The sequence below is a fragment of the Centroberyx affinis genome, unplaced genomic scaffold (genome assembly GCF_046629955.1).
Source record: "Centroberyx affinis isolate AG114_WGS23_722 - 3 ecotype Tasmania unplaced genomic scaffold, CSIRO-AGI_Caff_v1 ptg001973l_1, whole genome shotgun sequence".
Classification (NCBI taxonomy): domain Eukaryota; kingdom Metazoa; phylum Chordata; class Actinopteri; order Beryciformes; family Berycidae; genus Centroberyx; species Centroberyx affinis.
The window spans coordinates 32,249-53,410 of NW_027280322.1; the positions used below are offsets into that span (position 1 = coordinate 32,249).

A 21,162-nucleotide genomic window follows, 5' to 3' on the forward strand; every position below is an offset into this window, starting at 1 on the left:
ACGTATCACGATACACGGGTCACGATACGATTGTATCACGATACATTGCGATAGCATACATATTGCGATACGTTGCAATACTCTACATAATTTACTGAAAATTTAAAAATAGAGCTGAAAATACAACTTGCTGTGTACCACCTAGGTAGTCTAATATGTACATCACATTATATTGATGACTCAGCGGAAAAATTTACTCAAAACTATTTAATTCAAAGGGATTTGAGGGAAATGTAAGGACATTTTAAATCTGTTTAAAACCTGTATTGTGTTATACATTATGCTGAAACAAAATAAGTGATCACAGACAGAGTTATGGGAGACAGAAAGTTGGCTGTTTAACATTCCTGGCAATGGTGAAAACTAAGCTAGATGCGGACGTACGGCAGCCATGTTTGTGAAAAGGGCCAAGAGGTAAGAAAAAAAAAGCCTGAAAAAAGGTTGAATGCTGGTCAACTCTTCTCTCCCACATGCAGTTGGGCCATTTACAACTACTCCATTAGTGATAGTTAGTGTCTAGATAATCCTCCTCATGTAATACTGATTAGGATCACGGTGCTTCAACAGCCTGGGGTCTCGAAGTCTTTGTTTGGCCTCGCTAATTGTCTTTGAACAACCTACTGACACCCTCTGAGCAAGTCTGGAGAACAAAGCAGAGGTGGGCTCACACACACACACACACACACACACACACACACACACACACACAAAGAGAGAAACTGATGGTGTTGGATGGTTCTTTTGTCAGCCAGAGCCTTTGGGCTTGGTACCACTCGTTATCCTGCGTAGTCACAGCGGGGAACAGGAGGACTACTCCCACACCAGCCCATACAAATGGAAATGTCTTCCTTCAATGTGCCGTTAATTGCACTCTAAGTGGGTTACAAGCGCATCCCTAACACTTTTATTGACTCGCACATACAATGCCGGTGTGATGCGAAACGCTTTGGGAGCGTCGCGCGGATGAGCAGAGAGGTTCTGAACTCAAATTTCCAGTCGGACCCGGGGCGTGTTGGTGGAGGTGACGGGGATGGGAAGTCGGTCTGTCACACCCTCCCTCCCCAGAGGAGCTGGGTGAATGGGAGGGTGGAGGGTAGGAAATCATAAAAGATTCACGTTTGTTGGAAAAAAACAAAACAACGCTACTATTCCAGTCATGATATAATGGCATGTGCAGAACTAACTTACAGTATTTCTCATTTTGTCACAAAATTCCAGGACAGACAATGCTTGAATAAAATGAGATCAGTGTATTTACACATAATGCAAATGAATAATCACTTGCATGCATTCTGTATGTAATTAGATTTCTTAACATTTACTTGAGCTTATGTTTTCAGTGCCGTTTGTTTGTTTGTTTGTTTGTCTGTTTGTCTGTTAGCAGGATTACGGAAAAACTACTGGCCCGATTTTCATGAAACTTTGTGGAAGGGTGTAGCATGGGCCAAGGAAGAACCCATTAAATTTTGGAGCGGCTCCGGATCCGACTCACGAACAAGCGATAACAGCACGAACCTTGGCGGAGGTCTGCACTCTCCGAGTGCCCTTCTAGTTTTTCATTGTTTTTAAAACCCTTTACAGCGTCAAACCTAGCTTGACATGAACTGCTGTCCCGGCTAACAAAGAACAAGTCTTCCTGTGGTTGTCGGGTGATTGACAGGAAGCAGAGCGTAACATAATGCGCACAATGATGTAAAAACACTCAACTCCAGTACAAAATTTGACTAAAACCAAATGAAGGCTTCATGGTCACTGTGATGGATTATCTCACTCTGTGGAAGTCGTTTTTCATACTGTACAAGAATGAGTGACAGCAAAACGAACGCTGGTCTCTCCAACTACGCTGACTGTGTGCAGACCCCAGCGGGACGAGTGGAAAGAGGAGGGGAACCTAGACGATCTGCCCAAATAAAAATAAAAAATACACCACTATTACCCTTAAATAAACCATCGGTTACTATTCTTCCACTCCGCAGTAGCAATTTTACTGTAAGCCAGGAGTGGTTTACTAAAGTGCCAGTGAATGTAGTGCAGCACTGACAATAGTAGGTCAGATAATGATGTATGGGCTCTGTTTGTAGAAGTTGCGGCAGCCACTTGAAGACTTCAACACCGGCCATTACTCTTGTGTGAGAAAGACCTTGCACAGACTACAAAGGACACACACACACACACACACACACACACACACACACATACACAGACTCTCTGTTTCTGTCTCTCCCTTTCACACACACAACATCCCACACCCATGCTGAGAGCCTGACCCCCCTCTCCCGCTGGCATCTAACAGTGGGCACTACATCACTGTCAGTGTCCCAGACCACCAGGGAACGGCTCCGGGCCACTCTGCTCTCGGAGCGCCAAGCGCCGCGCTCCTCTGTGGCCCGGCCCCGGCGCTTGAGTTATGGCCAAGCCGGAGAGGCCCATTGTGGCGGGGAGACATTCCAATTTGTCGGCCTTTACAGCAAGCGGACAGGTACAAATGGCCCGAGCGCAGACTGGAAATCGGTCATTCAAGTGTCATTTTAACTCCCTGAGAGCATGGGGAGGGGTGGGGGTGTGTGTGTGTGTGTGTGGGGGGGGGGGGGATTTGGGCACACTGACACACATCACATGCCGTTTCCTTTCCCAGCCTTCCGGATGAGAAATCATATATTGTCTCAACTTCCATGAGAACGTCTTATGGGGTTTGCGCCGTCCGCACATTTCAAAAACTTTTCAAAAACACACAGAACAGAACAGTCATGAAAATTGTTTGCCTTACAGCCAAATATCCCGAACACATTATTTTCCAGATGCAGTTTACTGACAGTTTCAACACCTCATATAGCTGTTTTGGAGAAAAAAAATCACTTTTAAATCATCAATCAATTATTTCGGAGTTGTAAAAAAACAACCTGAGAACTGGCTATTCCAGAATATGCTTTTACTTTAACACCAGCGATCACTTCACAGGAGAAGATGTCACTTTTTCCAAACAAGGGAAATCTTGTTTTGGAGCTCCTCATATATTCACAATGAGACGTTTTCTACAACGGACCCCTTTTTGATGAGATTTTGTCTCTCGGACCCAAACCTGAGAATATTTTTACTGTTAGATATGATTTTGTCCAGAATTCCATGACTATCTGTATTGTAGGTAGAGGGATAACAGAGAAACTATGATCAAAATAGTCATTCTTCTACATTCTCTAACTTCTTGTAAATGAAATGCTGAAGTTTAAAGTCGAGATGAAATGAAAAATGCATTTTTAACCCTTTTAGATCACATCCCCGGTCATACTGTGCACCTATTTAACAATATATGCCAAAAAAAATACAAAAAATCAATTTCTTGTATTCTTATATCAAAATCCAATCATGTTTTCTTCCTGTAAAACAAAATATGCCGTGTGCTTACGTAAGCATGAACCAACCAATTTCAACCAATAATATCATGACATCCACCCATCAATCGTGTGTGGAGCCAACAGTCCTCTGTAGCTCCGTTTCTCTCTGTAGCTCCGTATCGCGCTAAACTCTAAGCCCCGCCCACTGTTTAGCGGTCCAATCAAATTCGAAGGATTTTCATTTAAATCCCTCTTGTAACTGTACACCGCTCAAATATTCCGTTTCACTGTGAAATACGTCACAGTACAGAAGCTAAAGACGCTCTAATTTCCGTTTCAGTGGGACTTTAACAATTCATCAATTTGCTGTGGACTCCCTGGAACTGCCTCAAGGACCCCTGGTGGTCCCCGGACCCCACGTTGAGAACCACTGTTCTCGAGGCTATACAGCGCATCCAATACCAACTCCGCCGCCCGGGAAAAGAGCGAATGTCTTTTTCACACCGTAGAGAAGCCCCTCTGACTGCCGCCTGGTCCAGACAGACAGAGGTGACAGGCTGTTCTCCTCCTCAGAAGAGAGTAACAACAGCGTCTTACAACGGCGTCTGATGGCTGCCATAACACGCGTCCCCGTGTCAACGACTGCCATCAGACAGCAGGCTGGGTAAACACTGTCGCTCCGAGGTGCCTGAGAGCAAGAAGGGGGGCTGGGGGGGGGGAGAGGGGAGAGAGGGGAGGAGGTGTGTATTCGCACTTTCTCTGGTGTTTTCTCCTCTCACGCATGTGTGCACACAAACACACACATAAACACGCAAGCGGTGTTACCTGGAAGGTGCCGGGTCATTAGGCAGAGTGCCATTACACATCCAGTCAGGAGTCAATCTGCCTCCTGATTATTACGCCTTTGACAGAAAGCTATAAAAACCTGTGGGAACGCAGTGGCGGCATACTGAAAACGAAGCTGAACTGACCCCGAAATCTAACCTCGAAACATCACCGCATGCAAATGTGTTTCATATTGGTCATATTGTTTACTGACACTCCACATTAGCGGGAGCGCGTGGAGATTAAAGAGATGTTTGCACGGAAATGTAAACAGAGGCAATCAACTGGAAATGGGAGGAAATGGAAAAGGAAATGGAGACGATTTCCCCACAAAGGCAACAAAAAAGACCCGCGATCAGGCACCGGTGGCAGGTGTGCAAAGAATTCGACTCGTTCGGCCAGCGAGTTTTCTCTGCAGACGTGGCCTTTTGTCTGGACGAACCTGCCAAATTGAATTTCCACTGCTGGCTCAACCCGCTCTGGAGGCACCTTACCTCCTTCAAACAAAAACACAGTTTCTCAGACATAAAAAAATGTCATCACTCATAGTTCGAGCGTCATGGAGCCTGTACCTCCTCTGTTCTTACTCGTGATTGCGATGACACCATGCATTAAAAAGCCATCATCGCCATTGTGCTTTGTGTATCGAGGACTTGGAAAGTGCTGGAGCAAGAGGTAAACTGATCCCGAGAATTGCACCTAGCGGTCACTCAAATCCCTTAGAGAGGCCCAACCTGGCTCTGACCTGGCCTGGAGGGGCTTGGGAAAGGTCACAGATAAGTTCACGGTCAGCTCGGCCTCGACCTCGAAAACCCACCGATCAGAAGAGCTTCGTAACTGGATGATCACAAACGCCTAATATGGGCAACTGCAGTTTCCAATTAACAAAAGCATGCAAATTTTTCATCAGAGGGAAAGGTGTTTCCAGACAAGACATTTTGGAGCTACAAATCAAGCTGAACATCATAGCAAATCCATTAAATGCAACCATTAGCACCTTACACCCCTTCCCATATTTTGTATGTTTCAAGCGATGAATAAGAAATATGTACCTGTAGTGAAGCTAAACAATATAAAATTTGTGATATCAACGAAAACAATCACAATATTCCCAATATTGTGCAACCTTAGATTACAGAAAATCCCGTGATGTATGAATAATTTGATTTTATTAAAAAAAAAATATATAATTTTGTTTGTTTGCCTTGTATGCTTTGCTTACCTTTAAAACGACTATAAATTCAATAGTCTTACTACAAAAACGAGCCAAACATATTATTAATAAGGCTGGTTATTATGATCACACTAATCCACTGTTTATAAAATCCCATGATATGAAATCTAATGATTTGGTATATTAGAAAATAATGCAAATAATGTTCAGAGCTAAAACAAAGTTACTCTCAAACTGTGTACAAAGGGTTTTTTTCAATACAGGAGTGCAAATATGATTTGACAGATGTTTGTAAGTTTATCGTACAAAAAGCTAAAAAAAAAAAAGGGATTAAAAGGAGATGTATTTCTATTGTTGGGGTTAAATTATGGAACAATGCTAATATAAATTTAAGAATGTGTAACTCACTTTTGATTTTCAGAAGAATGGTTTATAAAGCTATTTTTGAGGGTTTCAAGTGTGAATGATTTTTTATTTTATTATTATTTTTTATTTCTGGAGGGTAGCTTAAACTGATAAGAATGTAGGATAGGCATATATAAGCATTATGCTTCTGCCTGTGCCTTTTCAGTCACTACTTAATACATAGACTGTTGATTTTGTTTATACTGTCTAGACTGCTTATACTTATTAGATTGTATATTGTATATACTGTTTATACTTATTGTATTGTGTGTGATGACTGAATAAAATACTACTACTACTACTACTTCTACTACGTATTTGTTTAGTCATTTAGTCATTCATTTAGAGAAAAACTGTCAACACAGCATGGCCATTCTGATTACAGTCAGCTGATACATGGTCTAACAACTTGAATTTCCCTAGCAGGGAGCAGCCCAGGCTTGGTGGTGCAGGGGTTCAGATCTGGCCTCGTCACCCCAGAGAAAAGAATCCTCTCCTGGGGAGGGGGGGCCGGGGGGCCGGGGGGCCGGGGGGGGGGCAGAGGGGCACAGTAAATCACCTCTCCTCCTCCCTGCATTCTCACACTCAACGACAGAGCAGCTCTGAACTTGCACTACACAGCGAGGACCTGCGAGAGACCAGCTTGACACCCCCCAGCGGAGAGGATTGGGGTCAACCTCCGGACGAGGAAAACCCCAAAAGAAGAAAAGAAGAGCGAGAGAGAGGACCTCCTTCAGTCCTTACAAATCGGAGAGCGTTACATCTGCAAATGACGTCTTTTCAACTCTCAACTCGATCGTGTGGAAACAGAAGCATTTTAAGGACGCACAGGGAGTAATTAAAAAACCAACAAATAACACCATGTTCAATTATTCAGGATTTACAGTAGAAAATCCCTCTCTGCCGGCCATCCATCCACCCGTCCTGCCCTGCCCTTAATACCGTCTCGCCCTCGTCTTGATTTAAACAGCTGAATCCCACTTCCATCTGCTTGCTCCAGGGACGGGGGTGAACGTTTTGACTGTAATTAAAAAAAAACAAAAAACAAAAAACAAAAACAACAACACAGAAGGCCTCGTTTGGACCGGCCGCTGGTGCTAACGCCTCTGGTGCTAAACCCCCCCCCCGTTTCAGACAGTTTCTTTTCACTTTTTTTTTTCTCCTCCTTCCTGGTCCCCGTTGAAAGAAGACAATGACGCGAAGAGAGAGAGAGAGAGGGAGCTCTTACTTTGGACAGGAAGACGAGAGGGTAAGGAGTCTCTCTCTCTCTCTCTCTCTCTGTTTCTCCTCCAGAGCCCTTTGACAAAGACAGAGTCCATCTCTCCAAGTCTCTATAAAGAGACCATCCAGCCTCCCTGGGAGCTTCCACTCCAGACAATGAATTCACATTCTTCCTGCAAAACACTCTCTCTCTCTCCCTAACGCTATATGCTCCCTCTCTCTCTTCCCATTCATTAATTCATCCTCTCTCTCCTTCTCTCTCTTGTGTCTTTTTTCCTGGACACCCCCCCCCCCTCCCCCCCCCCACCGCCGCCCTCCCACTGCCAACCAATTTCTCCTTCTGTCTGTTGCTCTCTCTCTTCCGACATCCTTCCCTCTATCTGTCTTTCTACCCCCGCCGTTCCGTCTTTCTCTAAACCCATCTATTTCTCCTTCTCTCGTCCATCTGACATTCTTTACGTCTCTCTCTCGTTCTGTCGGTCTCCCAGGACCTCTCTCTCTCTCTCTCTCTCTCTCTCCACACCACAGGTCTGTGGAGACTGCAGACTGTTGGGGATCAAGCAGGGATGAATGGCTCCTCATTTGTACTTAATCCAAAGCTTCTGGTCAGAGGACTAGATGAAAAGCAGGGGTTAACCGCCTCGTTGTTCTGAGCTGCACAGCAGTCTTTCACCAACCACACACACACACACACACACACACACACACACACACACACCCATACACAGACTGACTGACGGACTAAGAGAAAGAGGCAGAGAGAGGGGAGAAAGGCCCGGACCTCCCTTTCGGTGCACTTCTCATTCCGTCTTTTTTTACCCGTTAGCCTTTTATTGTTTTTAACAGCATCGCTTCCGTCATCCATCGTCCGCTTGACATCTAAGAAAAACGTGAGTCCATTTAACGAGTGAATCTCCAACCAACGATGGCCCCGGGGTCGCACTTGGGAGAAGGGGGGGGGGGGGGGAGGAGGCAAAAGCTGGGGAGGAGTAAAAAATAGATCAAAGCGTCCGCCTTGCAGTCCATTCAAATGCAATCGCGGCCCAATCACATTGTGTTCTCGCAGCGCTTTTAAGAGAACGGGTCAGTGGTGCTTTATTGTGAGTGGGAGCTAGCCTAATGAAAGGGACAATACAAAGATTAGCAGTGCCAGCCAGGCGGCTCAAACTTCACCCTGGCTTTAATTGCAGCGAACAAGAGGAGATGGAGAGGCAGGGCAAACAGAGGACAAAGGAGCAGGGCAAGCACGGAAGGAGGAGGTAGAAGGAGGTATGGAGGCCGGGCCTGGGCCGGGTGATAAACGGGACGTAATGGCTTTTATGGAGGTGTAGTGCGCTCCATCTGGCCCGGGGTGGTGTCGGATGTGTGGAAGAATGTGTGTTCGTTGGTGTGCAAAAGGGTCCGGGCACCCCATAAACCACAAATGACAGCAGTGGATGTTGTAATTACAGAGTCCGCACAGCTTGAGGACAAATATCTGTATCTCCAATGTAAGTAGCTACAGTGCAGTCCCAGGTAAATAGTAGATAAGGTATTCCAAAAGTGACGCAAACACAGCCAGGGGGTCACACTGGTCAACAAAAGTCCACACTTCAGTCGAACTTTCAAACTTTTGCGCACAATCCTGCGTAGAAACTTGCATATTCTCACTGTGGCTTCGTACTGTTCGGCATTCTTGTTTATTTACACTCCGCTTCATGCGCATGAAGATTAAAGAGGTAACTGTAACCCAGGGAAACTGTACATAGTGGTGACCAAAGCTCAGAGAACAACAACAACAACAACGGTTGCGGTGAAAGAGTGACCAAGTTGGCTGAGGGAATCTGAGGATTTAGAAGATGTTCGATCGGTCATAATGGGACAGATCTTAGGGATCGGGAATCAATCCAAATTGTCCGATCCATCGGAATCGTATGCCTCCGAGGTTATCGATTCCTTTTATCGATGCCGGCATGTTTTTCTGACAGTTGCGCATACGCATTGCAATTGCCTTGCATTGTTGATTTTATGCCTATTTAATTTTTTTTTTATTTTAATACATGCCTATTTAGAAGAATTGTTTATTTTATCAGTCAGTTTTATATTTGTTTTCCAAGTTATGTCCTTTTAAGAAAAGGATCATTGTAATTTATTTGAACATGTTCAAATGTTATTAGGCAGACATTCTACACTGTGTTCAGACTCAAGAGATAATAAAACAGCTGCGTTGGCGCTGAAAACCTGTGTGGGCCTACTTTTTTTCCACACAGAAAATTGATCGGGAATCAATAAGGGAATCGATAAAGAATCGGACCGATAAGCAGAATCGATAATGGCATTGGTATCAATAAAATCTTATCAATTCCCATCCCTAACAGATCTCCTCTAACAAAGTCATCAAGTCGAGCTTGAGCTGACCGCCTGATGTTAGCATGGATATAGAAACCAAGGCAAAGAACCAGAACAGGAAGTGAAGACACTTTGCCACAAGGCAACACAACCAATCATGTGATATTTTAGACCAATACCAGACAGTTACACACTAGGGGCCGGTGCGTGAAGAACTGGACTAGTTCAGCCAGCAAGACCGTTCATGCTGCAGAGTCCGAAGCCAATGCAGCACTTAGTTGTTTTCCGCAGACGTGTCCTCTTGTCCGTACAAAGCGGACGAAATTCGTTTCCACATCAAGTATCCCAAGTCGTTTCATTCAGAGCCAGTACACATGACAAACACAAATAATACAGTCCACCAGTCTTCCTCAGGACTGTGCCGTCTGGTCAATACGCTGAGTGTGTTTGTCATGTGTGCTGGCTCTACAACAAACAGTTGTTGAACAGCATTATGGCCTTTCTTCATGTGCTTCACCAAAGGAGCTCTCCGCCTGTTATCCTTTCATTCAGTCTCTTTTCCCAGTCCCCCCACTGTTCAAAGAATTGCTTGACAAAGCACTAGAGAGTGACGTTTACACCCATGGGCAATGATGTCATTTTAGAGTCCGCACATAATATGACCAGGAATTGACTTGTTCAGGCAAATACGCATCAAAATAACTTGGTTACTAGAAAATTGACACTGTCTGGTGCAAGCGTTCTCAGGATCTAAGAAAAACAGCATTGTTCTTAGTATTTTTGGGATTATCCAATGGGTTTTGAGGTTTCATCAACCCAAGGGAGGTAGAATGTTCTCAACCCAGAGGAACCATGTAATCTAGTATTTAAGGAGACGACCATGTAATCATCAAATTTTTTTCACATGACAACATCTTGCAGTGCCATCAAATCACAGTTTGAATTCACCAAACCCCAGGGAACCAAAGAGTTACCGCCGGACACTTACCAGTCCAGAACACGTCGATATGGCCGCCGAGGAGGCCGACAAGTTCCGAATAAATCCCTGATACAGGCAGCTGTGAAGGCCTATGTCCTCCATCACCGTGGCAATGCCCTCAGACCCCAGCGACTGCACGGTGAACCCCGGGCCGATCACGGAGGACGGACGCAGGTCCAGGTGCATGTCCCGCCCAAAGGCCGAGAGCCGGTAGTGCAGGGACGGAGAGAGGGACCTCCTGCTGCGGTGGCCTTGTCCGGTCACATCGTGGGTCAGGTACCCCCCCTCAGCGTCCACCTCCACCGGCGTTACAAACACATAGTCTGGGGAGAGGAGGGACGGACAACCAGTCAAAGGAAGACGGATCCTGTTACACTGTTATACCTCATCAGTCTGTGATGTTCAACGCATTCCAGGAACTATTTTGCGATGACAGGTTGTAATAAACTTTTTCACTGTACCCACTTTTCTTCAAACTGCCTTGTCTATGTCTACTTCAGTTAATGATTTCCTACATCTCCCAGAATGCCTTTCGACAAGCATGAACTTGTTTCTTTCAGATCTAGGTGCAGGTGGAGAGAGCAATAACAATAGCAGAGCAGGAGAGGAGAGGAGAGGAGAAGAAGAGCAGGAGAAGGACAGTTTACAGTTGAGAAAAGTCAGAGTTGCGCCCTTTAGGCCATGTTCACATTGCGGAGCGTTTTCTGCTTGAAATCCGCGCTCTGCCTTGCTCCACTTCTCCGCTCAAGTTGAGCTATTTTCAACTCTTTGCACGACCAACCGCAGCGGAAAAATCTGCGATCCGCCTCGCAACCAGCAGTGAGCGCCCTTCCATGGGAAATAATGCCGTTTTAGTGGAAAAACGCTCCGCAATGTGAACATGGCCTTACTCAAAACAGAACATGTCTTGTGACCGCATTGCATTCTGGTCTATTGCCTGCTCCTGTGGGTGGAGAAATTGGTCTCTCTCCTCTTCTACGATGGATTTTTCCCTGTATGATTGTTGAACGTCTCTTGGTGCAAAATGGCGGCTCTAGAAAGAAGCCCTCGCTCTTTGATTCTGAGGGACTGACACCAAAACCTGACGTTTACCGCTGACGTTTTAGATCGTTGACATATTTTCTGCTATAGAACTCCACTGTAGCTGCTGGAAATATCCGGACATGACGTCACACCATCAAATGTACATCGCTAATAGCTGTTTTTTAACGGTGTTAAAGTGTTTTAGGGTGGATTTTTTTCTTTAACACAGCCAATGGTATAACCTGACAAAACAAATATGTGGACTAGATGGATTCACATGTAGCCTTTCTGAAGCATAGGGGAAACAAAGACGTCGCCACCAACAGGAGCAGCTTGTGTACAGGTCAAAGGTTCATTGTTAATTTGCTGCTCAAAGCAGAGCAAGTCATATGGATCACAGATGGTCTTTAACATAAGTCATAACGTCAGCATCATACTTGCATGTCAGATATGGGTCAATGCTTCAGAAACAAAGGTTGGGAATATATGATGATGCAATTTCTTGCTCTTGTTACAGTGTTTCAGTCTAATAAAATGAAAAAAGCGTTGATACAATAATTAATTCAATACATCAGAAAGAGACGCCACGTAATAGGAACAGTACAAACTAGAAACAACTCCATAGCGTTTCCTTTTTTTTCACTGTTTCCTCTCCCCCTCGCAATTCAATATGTTTTGGCATGAATGTTAGGTGATCAGTATTGCCAAAGCACCCAAATGCAATGTGTGTGTGTGTGTGTGCTGCACTGCCTTGTTAGTTAAGCATCTTGCTTGTCCTATATATTCAGCACCCAGACCCTTCATTGCATGGTGACTCTCAGTATTTCTATGTGTATGGGAGTAGTAGTTCTTCACAACATTTACAATTTTTCAACATGGGGTCCGGGGACCACCAGGGGTCCTTGAGGGGGTTCCAGGGGGTCCCCAGCGAAATTGATGAATTGTTAAAATTCACCATTACTTCATTTACAAGAAGTGAACACAATTAGAGAATGTAGAAGAATGACTGTTTTGATCATAGTTTCTCTGTTATCTCTCAACCTACAATACAGACAGTCATGGAATTCTGGACAAAATCATATCTAACAATAAAAATATTCTCAGATTTGGGTCGGAGAGACAAAATCTCATCAAATGTGGGTCCGTGGCTCTAACGTGGATTAAATTAGGGGTTCTTGATATGAAAAAGGTTGAGAATCACTGTTCTATAGGATGAAGCAGCCAGAGGGGGGATCCCTCTATGCACACTGCTCTCATTGGATACAGATATGCGTCCATAGCCTGTTACAGCAGTGTGTGCTCCAGTTCATGATAAAGACTATGGTAGGGGTTCCCCAACCTTTTCACCTCATTAAAAATAGATAAACATGAGACCATGGAACCCCATTTCAGAAGATTTTGTCCTGAGGAACCCCCTGTGAGAAGATTTTGGTTGTTAGATAGGACTTTTCATACTGTATGTGGAGAAGTAACAGTGGGGAGAGTGGACCTCTGACCAATATAGTCATCCTTGCTCATTTACTCACTGCACTAAACTCTAGTGAAATTAAAGTGCACTTCATTCTGCACTTTCAAGGGCACCTGGTACTTCCCTGGGGCCCCACCTTGGGAACCCCTGCTCTATATCTACTCTTTACGGCCATGGACTCGTACCAGCTGCAGGTAATGACCATACATTAAAAAAAAAAAAGACAAGCACTGGCCTTGAACGCCACTCACCGTGATTTAATCCGCGGGTGTCGCTGGAAGAATAGCTGGCCGAAACGGTGTGAGAGGAATGCGAGCAGTAAATATGCAGCGTCTGCAAAAAAAAAAAACACACACACACATAAATGGACAGGTAGCAACAGGTTGCAAGCACTAGAAGGAGTGGGAAACGAAAAAGTGATGAATAGAGCTATACACTCTCAGAAAGGATGAGTCGTTTTAAACACTTGGGAAGACACTCGTTTGTCTACTTTTCACCGCAATGTATGCAAACAGTAATGCAGACATAGGTTGTTTGTAACACATGTTTTTTCAGATAGAAAACGAGACATCTGTTTAAAGAGTGCATATACTTCTAATTAAATGCCACATGCCTTGATAATATTCCAGGACAAGAGGGTGGACAGCAGCTTGACTGACGTGCAGCCGACCAGCGGGATAGGTAAAGTCCATATCAGAAGAAAAAGGCAGTCCATGATGATGGCATGCAGGCTTACACCTCCTCCGTTACCTCCTGAAACAGCGCGCAAGTAGTAATAACCTGCGGCAGCGCATAATGCAATTTGCACGCATCGCTCATTTGTTCCGTTTCCACGCTCGGTGTCCCCGCTGTGCTCATTCAGGTGAAGTCGGCAGGTTGCAAGCGGCCGGCGGTCCGCACCGAGGCGAGGCGCACTCACGCGTCTGTGCGGAGCGGCAGGTTACACCGGCGCCGGGGATCACCGGGAGGAGCGCTGACTGAGCACTCCGCTCTGCTCGGTGCGAGTCGGCCTGCGGGATGAGGCATCAAGTCAGCGGCCGCCAGCCAATCAGCGCACTGCATCATTTACCACGCGCAGATAAACGAGAAGAAGAGGAGATTCTCCTCTCTTTGGGCTGCTGCCTTCAGGTGCCCCATCGTAAACTCCTACTTCCGAGTTTGGGGAAAGTCGTGAATGTGACTTGCCGGTGCATTCACGTGCTCTTGCCAAAAATATAACAAGCTGGTCACTGTAAAGAAAGGTTTTCGTCTGCAGTGGCAGAATGAAGAGGATAGTTCATTTATTATTGTTGTTGTAATAATAGAATGACCTTTATCTATAAAGCACTTATCAAACAGTGTTACAAAGTGTTTTACAAGATAAATATAAATGAAAGCAATAAATAAATAATGTGAACAAGAAAAAACAGTGAACACTGGGTGAGGTAGAGATAAAGACCCTGGTTAGGCCATGGGGAGTGTTAGGAATAACACTATACTACCAACCCTATATACCAACATACTAACAAAACTAATATACCAGCAAAACATATTAATACAGCCCGTGGTACAAACAAGAGGGCAAATGCACAGGATAACTAAAACGACAATAAAACAAATACAGACCATAGTTCAAGTAAATGCAAGCATAAAAATGTGTGTTTTGCATGCTACTTTCCATCCACCTTAAGTAATTTAAAGTAAAACGCACTAGCAGTTCAAAAAAAGCCGGACTAAAATGGAATTTATCACTTTGCTGGGTCGTTTATATGCACTCACCTCAAAATCTCCATATTTCCCACAGCACCTGAAGGCAACATTAGCGCTTTACTCAGCTATTTCAACTGCAGCAGCGCTAAGTAGACAAGTAAACCAGTCACAATAGAGGCACGTGATTTTAGTGCGAATGGTCACGCAATTAAATGTGGCGTGTTAAAGTAACAGGTTGCACACACTTCACTGGCCCGTATTGTTAAAACACGGGTGTAATCCTGATTGTTGTGAACAGGTGGTCCTGCAGTAGCCTTTCAATTCCTGTGGCTGGCCAACACCTGGATAGACTACTGGAATGCACAGACAGACAGACAGACAGACAGACAGACAGAGCACAACCCAAATGAAACATCACTATAATAATTCTATAATATTCCTATAGGTGCTGATAGTGTGTCTGTGGTACTTAATACTGAGGTTATAGTGACCGGATCACTTTTTATTGTATTTTTTCTAATCTTCTATAGTATTACTGTAATAGTCCCATAATATCCCTACAGAGAGGTATAGGGAACCTTTGCTGTGATATTTTTCTTGTATCTTTCTAAAACGTATTATAGGATTGAATGTCCAGGGTGAACCCCATACATACAGTATGTTGATCATATGATGTTTATAAATGTAAGACTACTGCCCATTAAACTTCAAGATGAGATATTAAGTGAGATGAGATGAGTAGAGATGAGACGAAATTAGATTAGATTAGATAAGTGAGATGAGATTAGGTTGATATGAGATGAGTTGAGATGAAATTAGATTAGATAAGTGAGATGAGATGATGTTGAGATGAGTTGAGATGAGATAACATGAGATGAGATGATGTTGAGTTGAGATGAGATGATGTTGAGTTGAGATGAGATGAGATGAGATGAGATGATGTTGAGTTGAGATGAGATGAGATGATGAAATGAGATGAGATTATGTTGAGTTGAGATGAGATGATGTTGAGTTGAGATGAGATGTTGAATTGAGATGGGATGATGTTGAGTTGAGATGGATGATGTTGAGTTGAGATGATGAGTTGAGATGAGATGATGATGAGTTGAGATGAGATGATGTTGAGTTGAGATGAGATGTTGAGTTGAGATGATGAGTTGAGATGAGATGAGATGTTGAGTTGAGATGAGATGTTGAGTTGAGATGAGATGATGTTGAGTTGAGATGAGATGTTGAGTTGAGATGAGATGATGTTGAGTTGAGATGAGATGTTGAGTTGAGATGAGATGATGTTGAGTTGAGATGAGATGTTGAGTTGAGATGAGATGATGTTGAGTTGAGATGAGATGTTGAGTTGAGATGAGATGATGTTGAGTTGAGATGAGATGAGTTGAGATGAGATGATGTTGAGATGAGATGATGATGAGTTGAGATGATGTTGAGTTGAGATGAGATGATGTTAAATGATGAGTTGAGCTGAGATTAGATGAGATGATGTTGATCTGAGATGAGATGATGTTGAGTTGAGATGAGATGATGTTGAGTTGAGATGAGATGATGTTGAGTTGAGATGAGATAATGAGTTGAGATGAGATGATGTTGAGTTGAGATGATGTTGAGATGAGATGATGATGAGTTGAGATGATGAGTTGAGATGAGATGATGTTAAATGATGAGTTGAGTTGAGTTGAGCTGAGATTAGATGAGATGATGTTGATCTGAGATGAGATGATGTTGAGTTGAGATGATGTTGAGTTGAGATGAGATGATGTTGAGTTGAGATGAGATAATGAGTTGAGATGAGATGATGTTGAGTTGAGATGATGTTGAGATGAGATGAGATGATTATGAGTTGAGATGAGATGATGTTGAGTTCAGATGATGTTGAGATGAGATGAGATGATGATGAGTTGAGATGAGATGATGTTGAGTTGAGATGAGATGAGATGATGTTGAGTTCAGATGATGTTGAGATGAGATGATGTTGAGATGAGATGAGATGATGATGAGTTGAGATGAGATGATGTTGAGTTGAGATGAGATGAGATGATGATGAGTTGAGATGAGATGATGTTGAGTTGAGATGATGTTGATCTGAGATGAGATGATGTTAAATTGAGTTGAGTTGAGCTGAGCTAAGATTAGAAGAGATGATGTTGAGTTGAGATGAGATGATGTTGAGATGAGATGAGACGTTAATGATGCCCAAGGGGAAGTTGCATCATCGCAGCAGCAGAATCAAAGTCAAAAATGAAACAAATCAAGAACAGACAGTGATAGATAGGAAAACATCAGAGAGTAGGATGAAGATAAAATAACTAAAGTGATACAATAAATGAAGGTCAAGAGAACGAGCAAAGCATCTTGACTCCATGAATTTTATAGCTGATTCATACCAGTATACAATCCAGTTTAAGGGCATATGTGCAGGGTGAAAAGGCAACTGTGCAACTATATTTATTTTGGTATTTTTTGCATGTTTAATTCTGATTCCTGTTAGTAATAGAATGTTATGAATGAATGAAATCATGAAATGTAATTTAAATCCACAAACATTTGATCCATAGAGAAGGTCTATTCGATAACTCTGTAGAAACATAAAGCTGGCTCTATCATTTGTTTTCTATTTGTATATCACACTTATAAGAAGGTATTTCTTCTGTACACTGGCATAATTATTATTTCATCACTCACAAAACCATAAAATCTTAAGCATCTCTGGACAAAATTAACCATGTCCACTTATGGCAGCTTAGCATTTTAACAGTACTTTACATCTCAGGCACAACACGACACTTTCCATGAAGTGAAGTCTGTGTTCCTCTGTGTATCCATTTTGGAAAACTCTGCATTTCATCAACCTGAAATGACCTAAGTTAGCGACTATCCTTTGCAAAGAATAATGAGCTGTTTAATATTGTGCTTTCAATCCTTTTTTCCAATGGAGGATGTCTTAATTTGGAATGAAACTCTTCAAGTAAATAATGGGACACCCGTTTGATGATTTTATAATGTTGACTAATTATACCATATGGTTTTCATTAAGATGTAAGTGCAATTGCGGTGGCCGTGCACTCGGGCTAAGTGTTACTGTAAGTGTCAGTGATTTGAGGTTGCTGGGAAATTGCCTGCACTGTACTTTGAAGGGTAATTTGCGCTGTCATCCGCACAGCGTGACACAGAGTTACTGAAGAGACGCGACCGCAGCGTTTCCGCAGTACAGCAGCGAAGGTCCCCGAGTCGCCGAGTCAGTAAAGTTTATTTGTATTGCACCTTTCACAGATACAGAATCACAAAGGGCTTTACAATATTAAAAAGTAGCAATAACAACAGACAGCACCGTGCCTACGAATTAAAATAACGGCAACAACAGACAAAAACAGGAACAGAGACACATATACAAGTACAGTATAAACAGTGGTGGAAGAAGTACTCTGATCCTTTACTTAAGTAAAAGTACCAATACAGCAATGTAAAAATACTCCATTACAAGTAAAAGTCCTGGATGAAAAATCCTACTTAAGTAAAAGTACATAAGTATTAGCAGCAAAATGTAGTTAAAGTATTAAAGTGAAATATATAGTATATATATATAGTGAAATATATGACATCATTAGATTATTAATACTGAAGCATCAGTGTGTAAGCAGCATGTTACTGTTGTAGCTGCTGGAGGTGGAGCTAGTTTGAACTACTTTATATACAGTTAGCTAGTTTAGTCTAGTGGTTCCCAACCTAGGGGTCGGGCCCCTCCAACGATAAAAACTGAGTGGTCGTGAGATGATTAATGGGAGAGGAAAGAAGAAAAAACAAAGTTCTGATACACAAATCTGTTTTCAGTTTTTGGACTTTTTCTCTAATCTTTGATTTTTGCTGAAATATTGGATCATTTGAACATTTATTGAAATTAAACCATGTGAGGTTTAGAGGGAAAAATCACTATTTGGTGGAGCTGTTAACAACTCATAGACATCTGAAATGTGACCCGACTACACACTGCTTTTTGTAAGACGTCAAAAGACAAAAAGGTTGGAAACCACTGGTTTAATCTTTAACAATGTGTTGTATTTTAAAAGCTTGTTATATTATCCATTGTGTCAAATTTCCATCTGAAAAGTAACTAAAGCTGTCAAATAAATGTAGTGGAGTAGAAAGTACAATATTTCCCTCTGAAATGTAGTGGAGTGGAAGTATAAAGTAGCATGAAATGGAAATACAGTAAAGTACAAGTATCTCAAAATTGTACTTAAGTACAGTACTTGAGTAAATGTACTTAGTTACTTTCCACCACTGAGTATAAAGGACAAAAGTTCCAAACACAGAGGAGGAAATAAAACCAATAAGAGCAAATAAAATCAAACAGAACAAATGACCGCAGGCTAACCAAAAGCCTGTCTGAATAAAAACGTTTTCAGCTGCTTTTTAAAGATGTCACAAGAGTCTAAGGATCGCAACGATAAGGGGAGGGCATTCCACAAATTGGGTGAAACAACTTTTAAACGGGTTCGAGGGACGGTAATTTTTTTTGGGAAGACCTAAGAGCCTGACTGGTCGTGTAAAGGAGAAAAAGGTCGGCAATATACTCAGGAGTTTGACCATGCAAGGCTCTAAAGGTTAGGACCAGTACTTTAAAATGGGATCCGGAATTTTATTGGAAGCGGAGAGGATAAAATTGGCGTAATATGTGATCTCTTGTTGTTTCTAGTTAAAAGCCGAGCAGCTGCATTTTGGACAGTTTGGAGACGGTCCAAAGAAGTTTTATTCAAACAGGTAAAAAGAGCGTTACTATAATCTAAACGGGAAGAAATAAAAGCATGAATAATCATCTCCATTTCAACCTCGGACACGACAGATCTTAATTTAGCAATGCTCCTCAGTTGGAAAAAAAACATGAGCGCGTGTGAGCTGGCTGACACGCTAATCGAAAGACAGGCAGGGATCGGTCAAAGATGACACCGAGTGAGACGCTCGTGTTTGACACTCCCGCTCTCCTCCGGCCCACCTACTCGTTCCCACGTCTCGGGCCACACCGCAGTACACACAACCGCTGGGATCGGAACGTGGAAAAAGTGCAGGCGGAGAGGCATTTTGCGGTTGCTGCCCTTTGTTTCTTTGCTACTTCTCCTGATTTGTCCTTCTGTTTCTTTCAGTCTGTCCACCCCCCCCCTCTCTCTCTCTCCCTCTCCCTGTCTGACAATGCAGCTTGTATTGTTGGTGGTGGTTACAGATGTTTTGGCATCTGTGCAGCGCTGCACCCCAGCACACCGCAGCTCGTTGCACCGTGCCACTGTGTCGACAGACGATGTGCTTATTTACAGCACGCTAAACCAACTGTCTAAAACCCTTAGCAGTGTCAATAGGTTCTCTCTCTCTCTCTCTCCCACTCTCTCTCTCTCACAATGTCTCCCCCCCCACCCCACCCCACCCCACCCCCGCACTGGGTCACCAGGGCCCGTCAGGCCAGGCTGTTGTTTGTTTCCAGAACGCAATACAACAGATCTGGTTGCAGCTGGAGATATAAGCAGTTGGGTTTTTTCGGGCCGGGGATGGAAATAGATTCGACGATTTGGAGACCGCACCGAGATGAGATCCATCCCATGAGCCTTGTGTCCCGGGAACACAAAGTCACGCACCTAAAGAAGGACTCTTTGAACATGTGATGGCCTCTCATCTTGGAACCAATAGGTTGTATCCTATCCTATCCCATAACCTTTTTCATATCAAGGACCCCTGATTTAGTCCACATCAGAGCCTCGGACCCAAATCTGAGAATATTTTTATTGTTAGATATGATTTTGTCCAGAATTCCATGACTATCTGTATTGTAGAGATAACAGTGGAACTATGATCAAAACAGTCATTCTTCTACATTCCCTAATTGTGTTCACTTATTGTAAATGAAATAATGTTGAAGTTTAACATTTCATCAATTTTCTGGGGACCCCCTGGAACTTACTGAAGAGGATCAACACGCTGGAAGTGATTTTTCCATCGGTCTTTTCTCTCCTTCCACCATCTGCTGTTTCCAGAAACTCTGAAAGCTTTAGCTCCGTTTGCTCTGGAAGAACAGAACCTCTTCCTGTTTTGTACCGTAAAGCGATCCAGCAGATTTCCCTCCAAACCTGGTGGCACCCAGTGTAAAATTGTAGAGGCCGGTAGAGGCTGCCAATCTTCTCAGCGATTTGTTTAGAGCACCGTAAAACTTCAATTAATAGCCCGGGCTTTTATTTGCTTCAAACACTGAACTCAACCGGTCTATATATGGGACAGGCCTTTAACTCCTTTCGCACAAAACTCTCGCTCAGCAAAGATGGGAAATACCATCAAATTGTTTATTTAAACCAGTATGAATATTACTTGTATAAAAACTAGCCTATCGAATAACATATCAATTACAAATCAGTCATTTGATCTCGCTCCGAGAGACAGCGCATCTAGGCCAACCTCATGCACTGAGAGAGAGAGAGAGAGAGGGAGAGAGAGAGAGAGAGAGAGAGAGAGAGAGAGAGAGAGAGAGAGAGAGTGAGAGAGAGAGAGAGAGACGTCTTCCTCGGACAGACGTTGAAGTTCAGCTTTATTTTTTCGCCATTCTCTCACTCTCTTGGGCTCAACGGAGAAATGTCTTGCTGCTGCTTCTCCTGAGTTTTGAATTTCAGGTCGTACGTTTTTTCTCTGTGCCGCCATGGCGACCAGCAAATGTGACTGACATTTGAATGCA

The 21,162-nt window shown here is 43.2% G+C and overlaps 1 protein-coding gene across 1 annotated transcript in view; it reads right to left on the reverse strand.

Annotated features, from left to right (window-relative positions):
* LOC139653790 (A disintegrin and metalloproteinase with thrombospondin motifs 18-like) overlaps positions 1–13,470 on the reverse strand; it is a gene marked incomplete at its 3' end in the record, with an annotated part of 45,302 nt that extends 31,832 nt beyond the window's left edge. Inside the window, 3 exon segments of the mRNA XM_071530771.1 lie at positions 10,274–10,587; positions 13,007–13,088; positions 13,369–13,470. Of these exon segments, the coding sequence (XP_071386872.1) occupies positions 10,274–10,587; positions 13,007–13,088; positions 13,369–13,470 (498 nt within the window).
* Between the last annotated feature and the right edge of the window lie 7,692 nt (positions 13,471–21,162).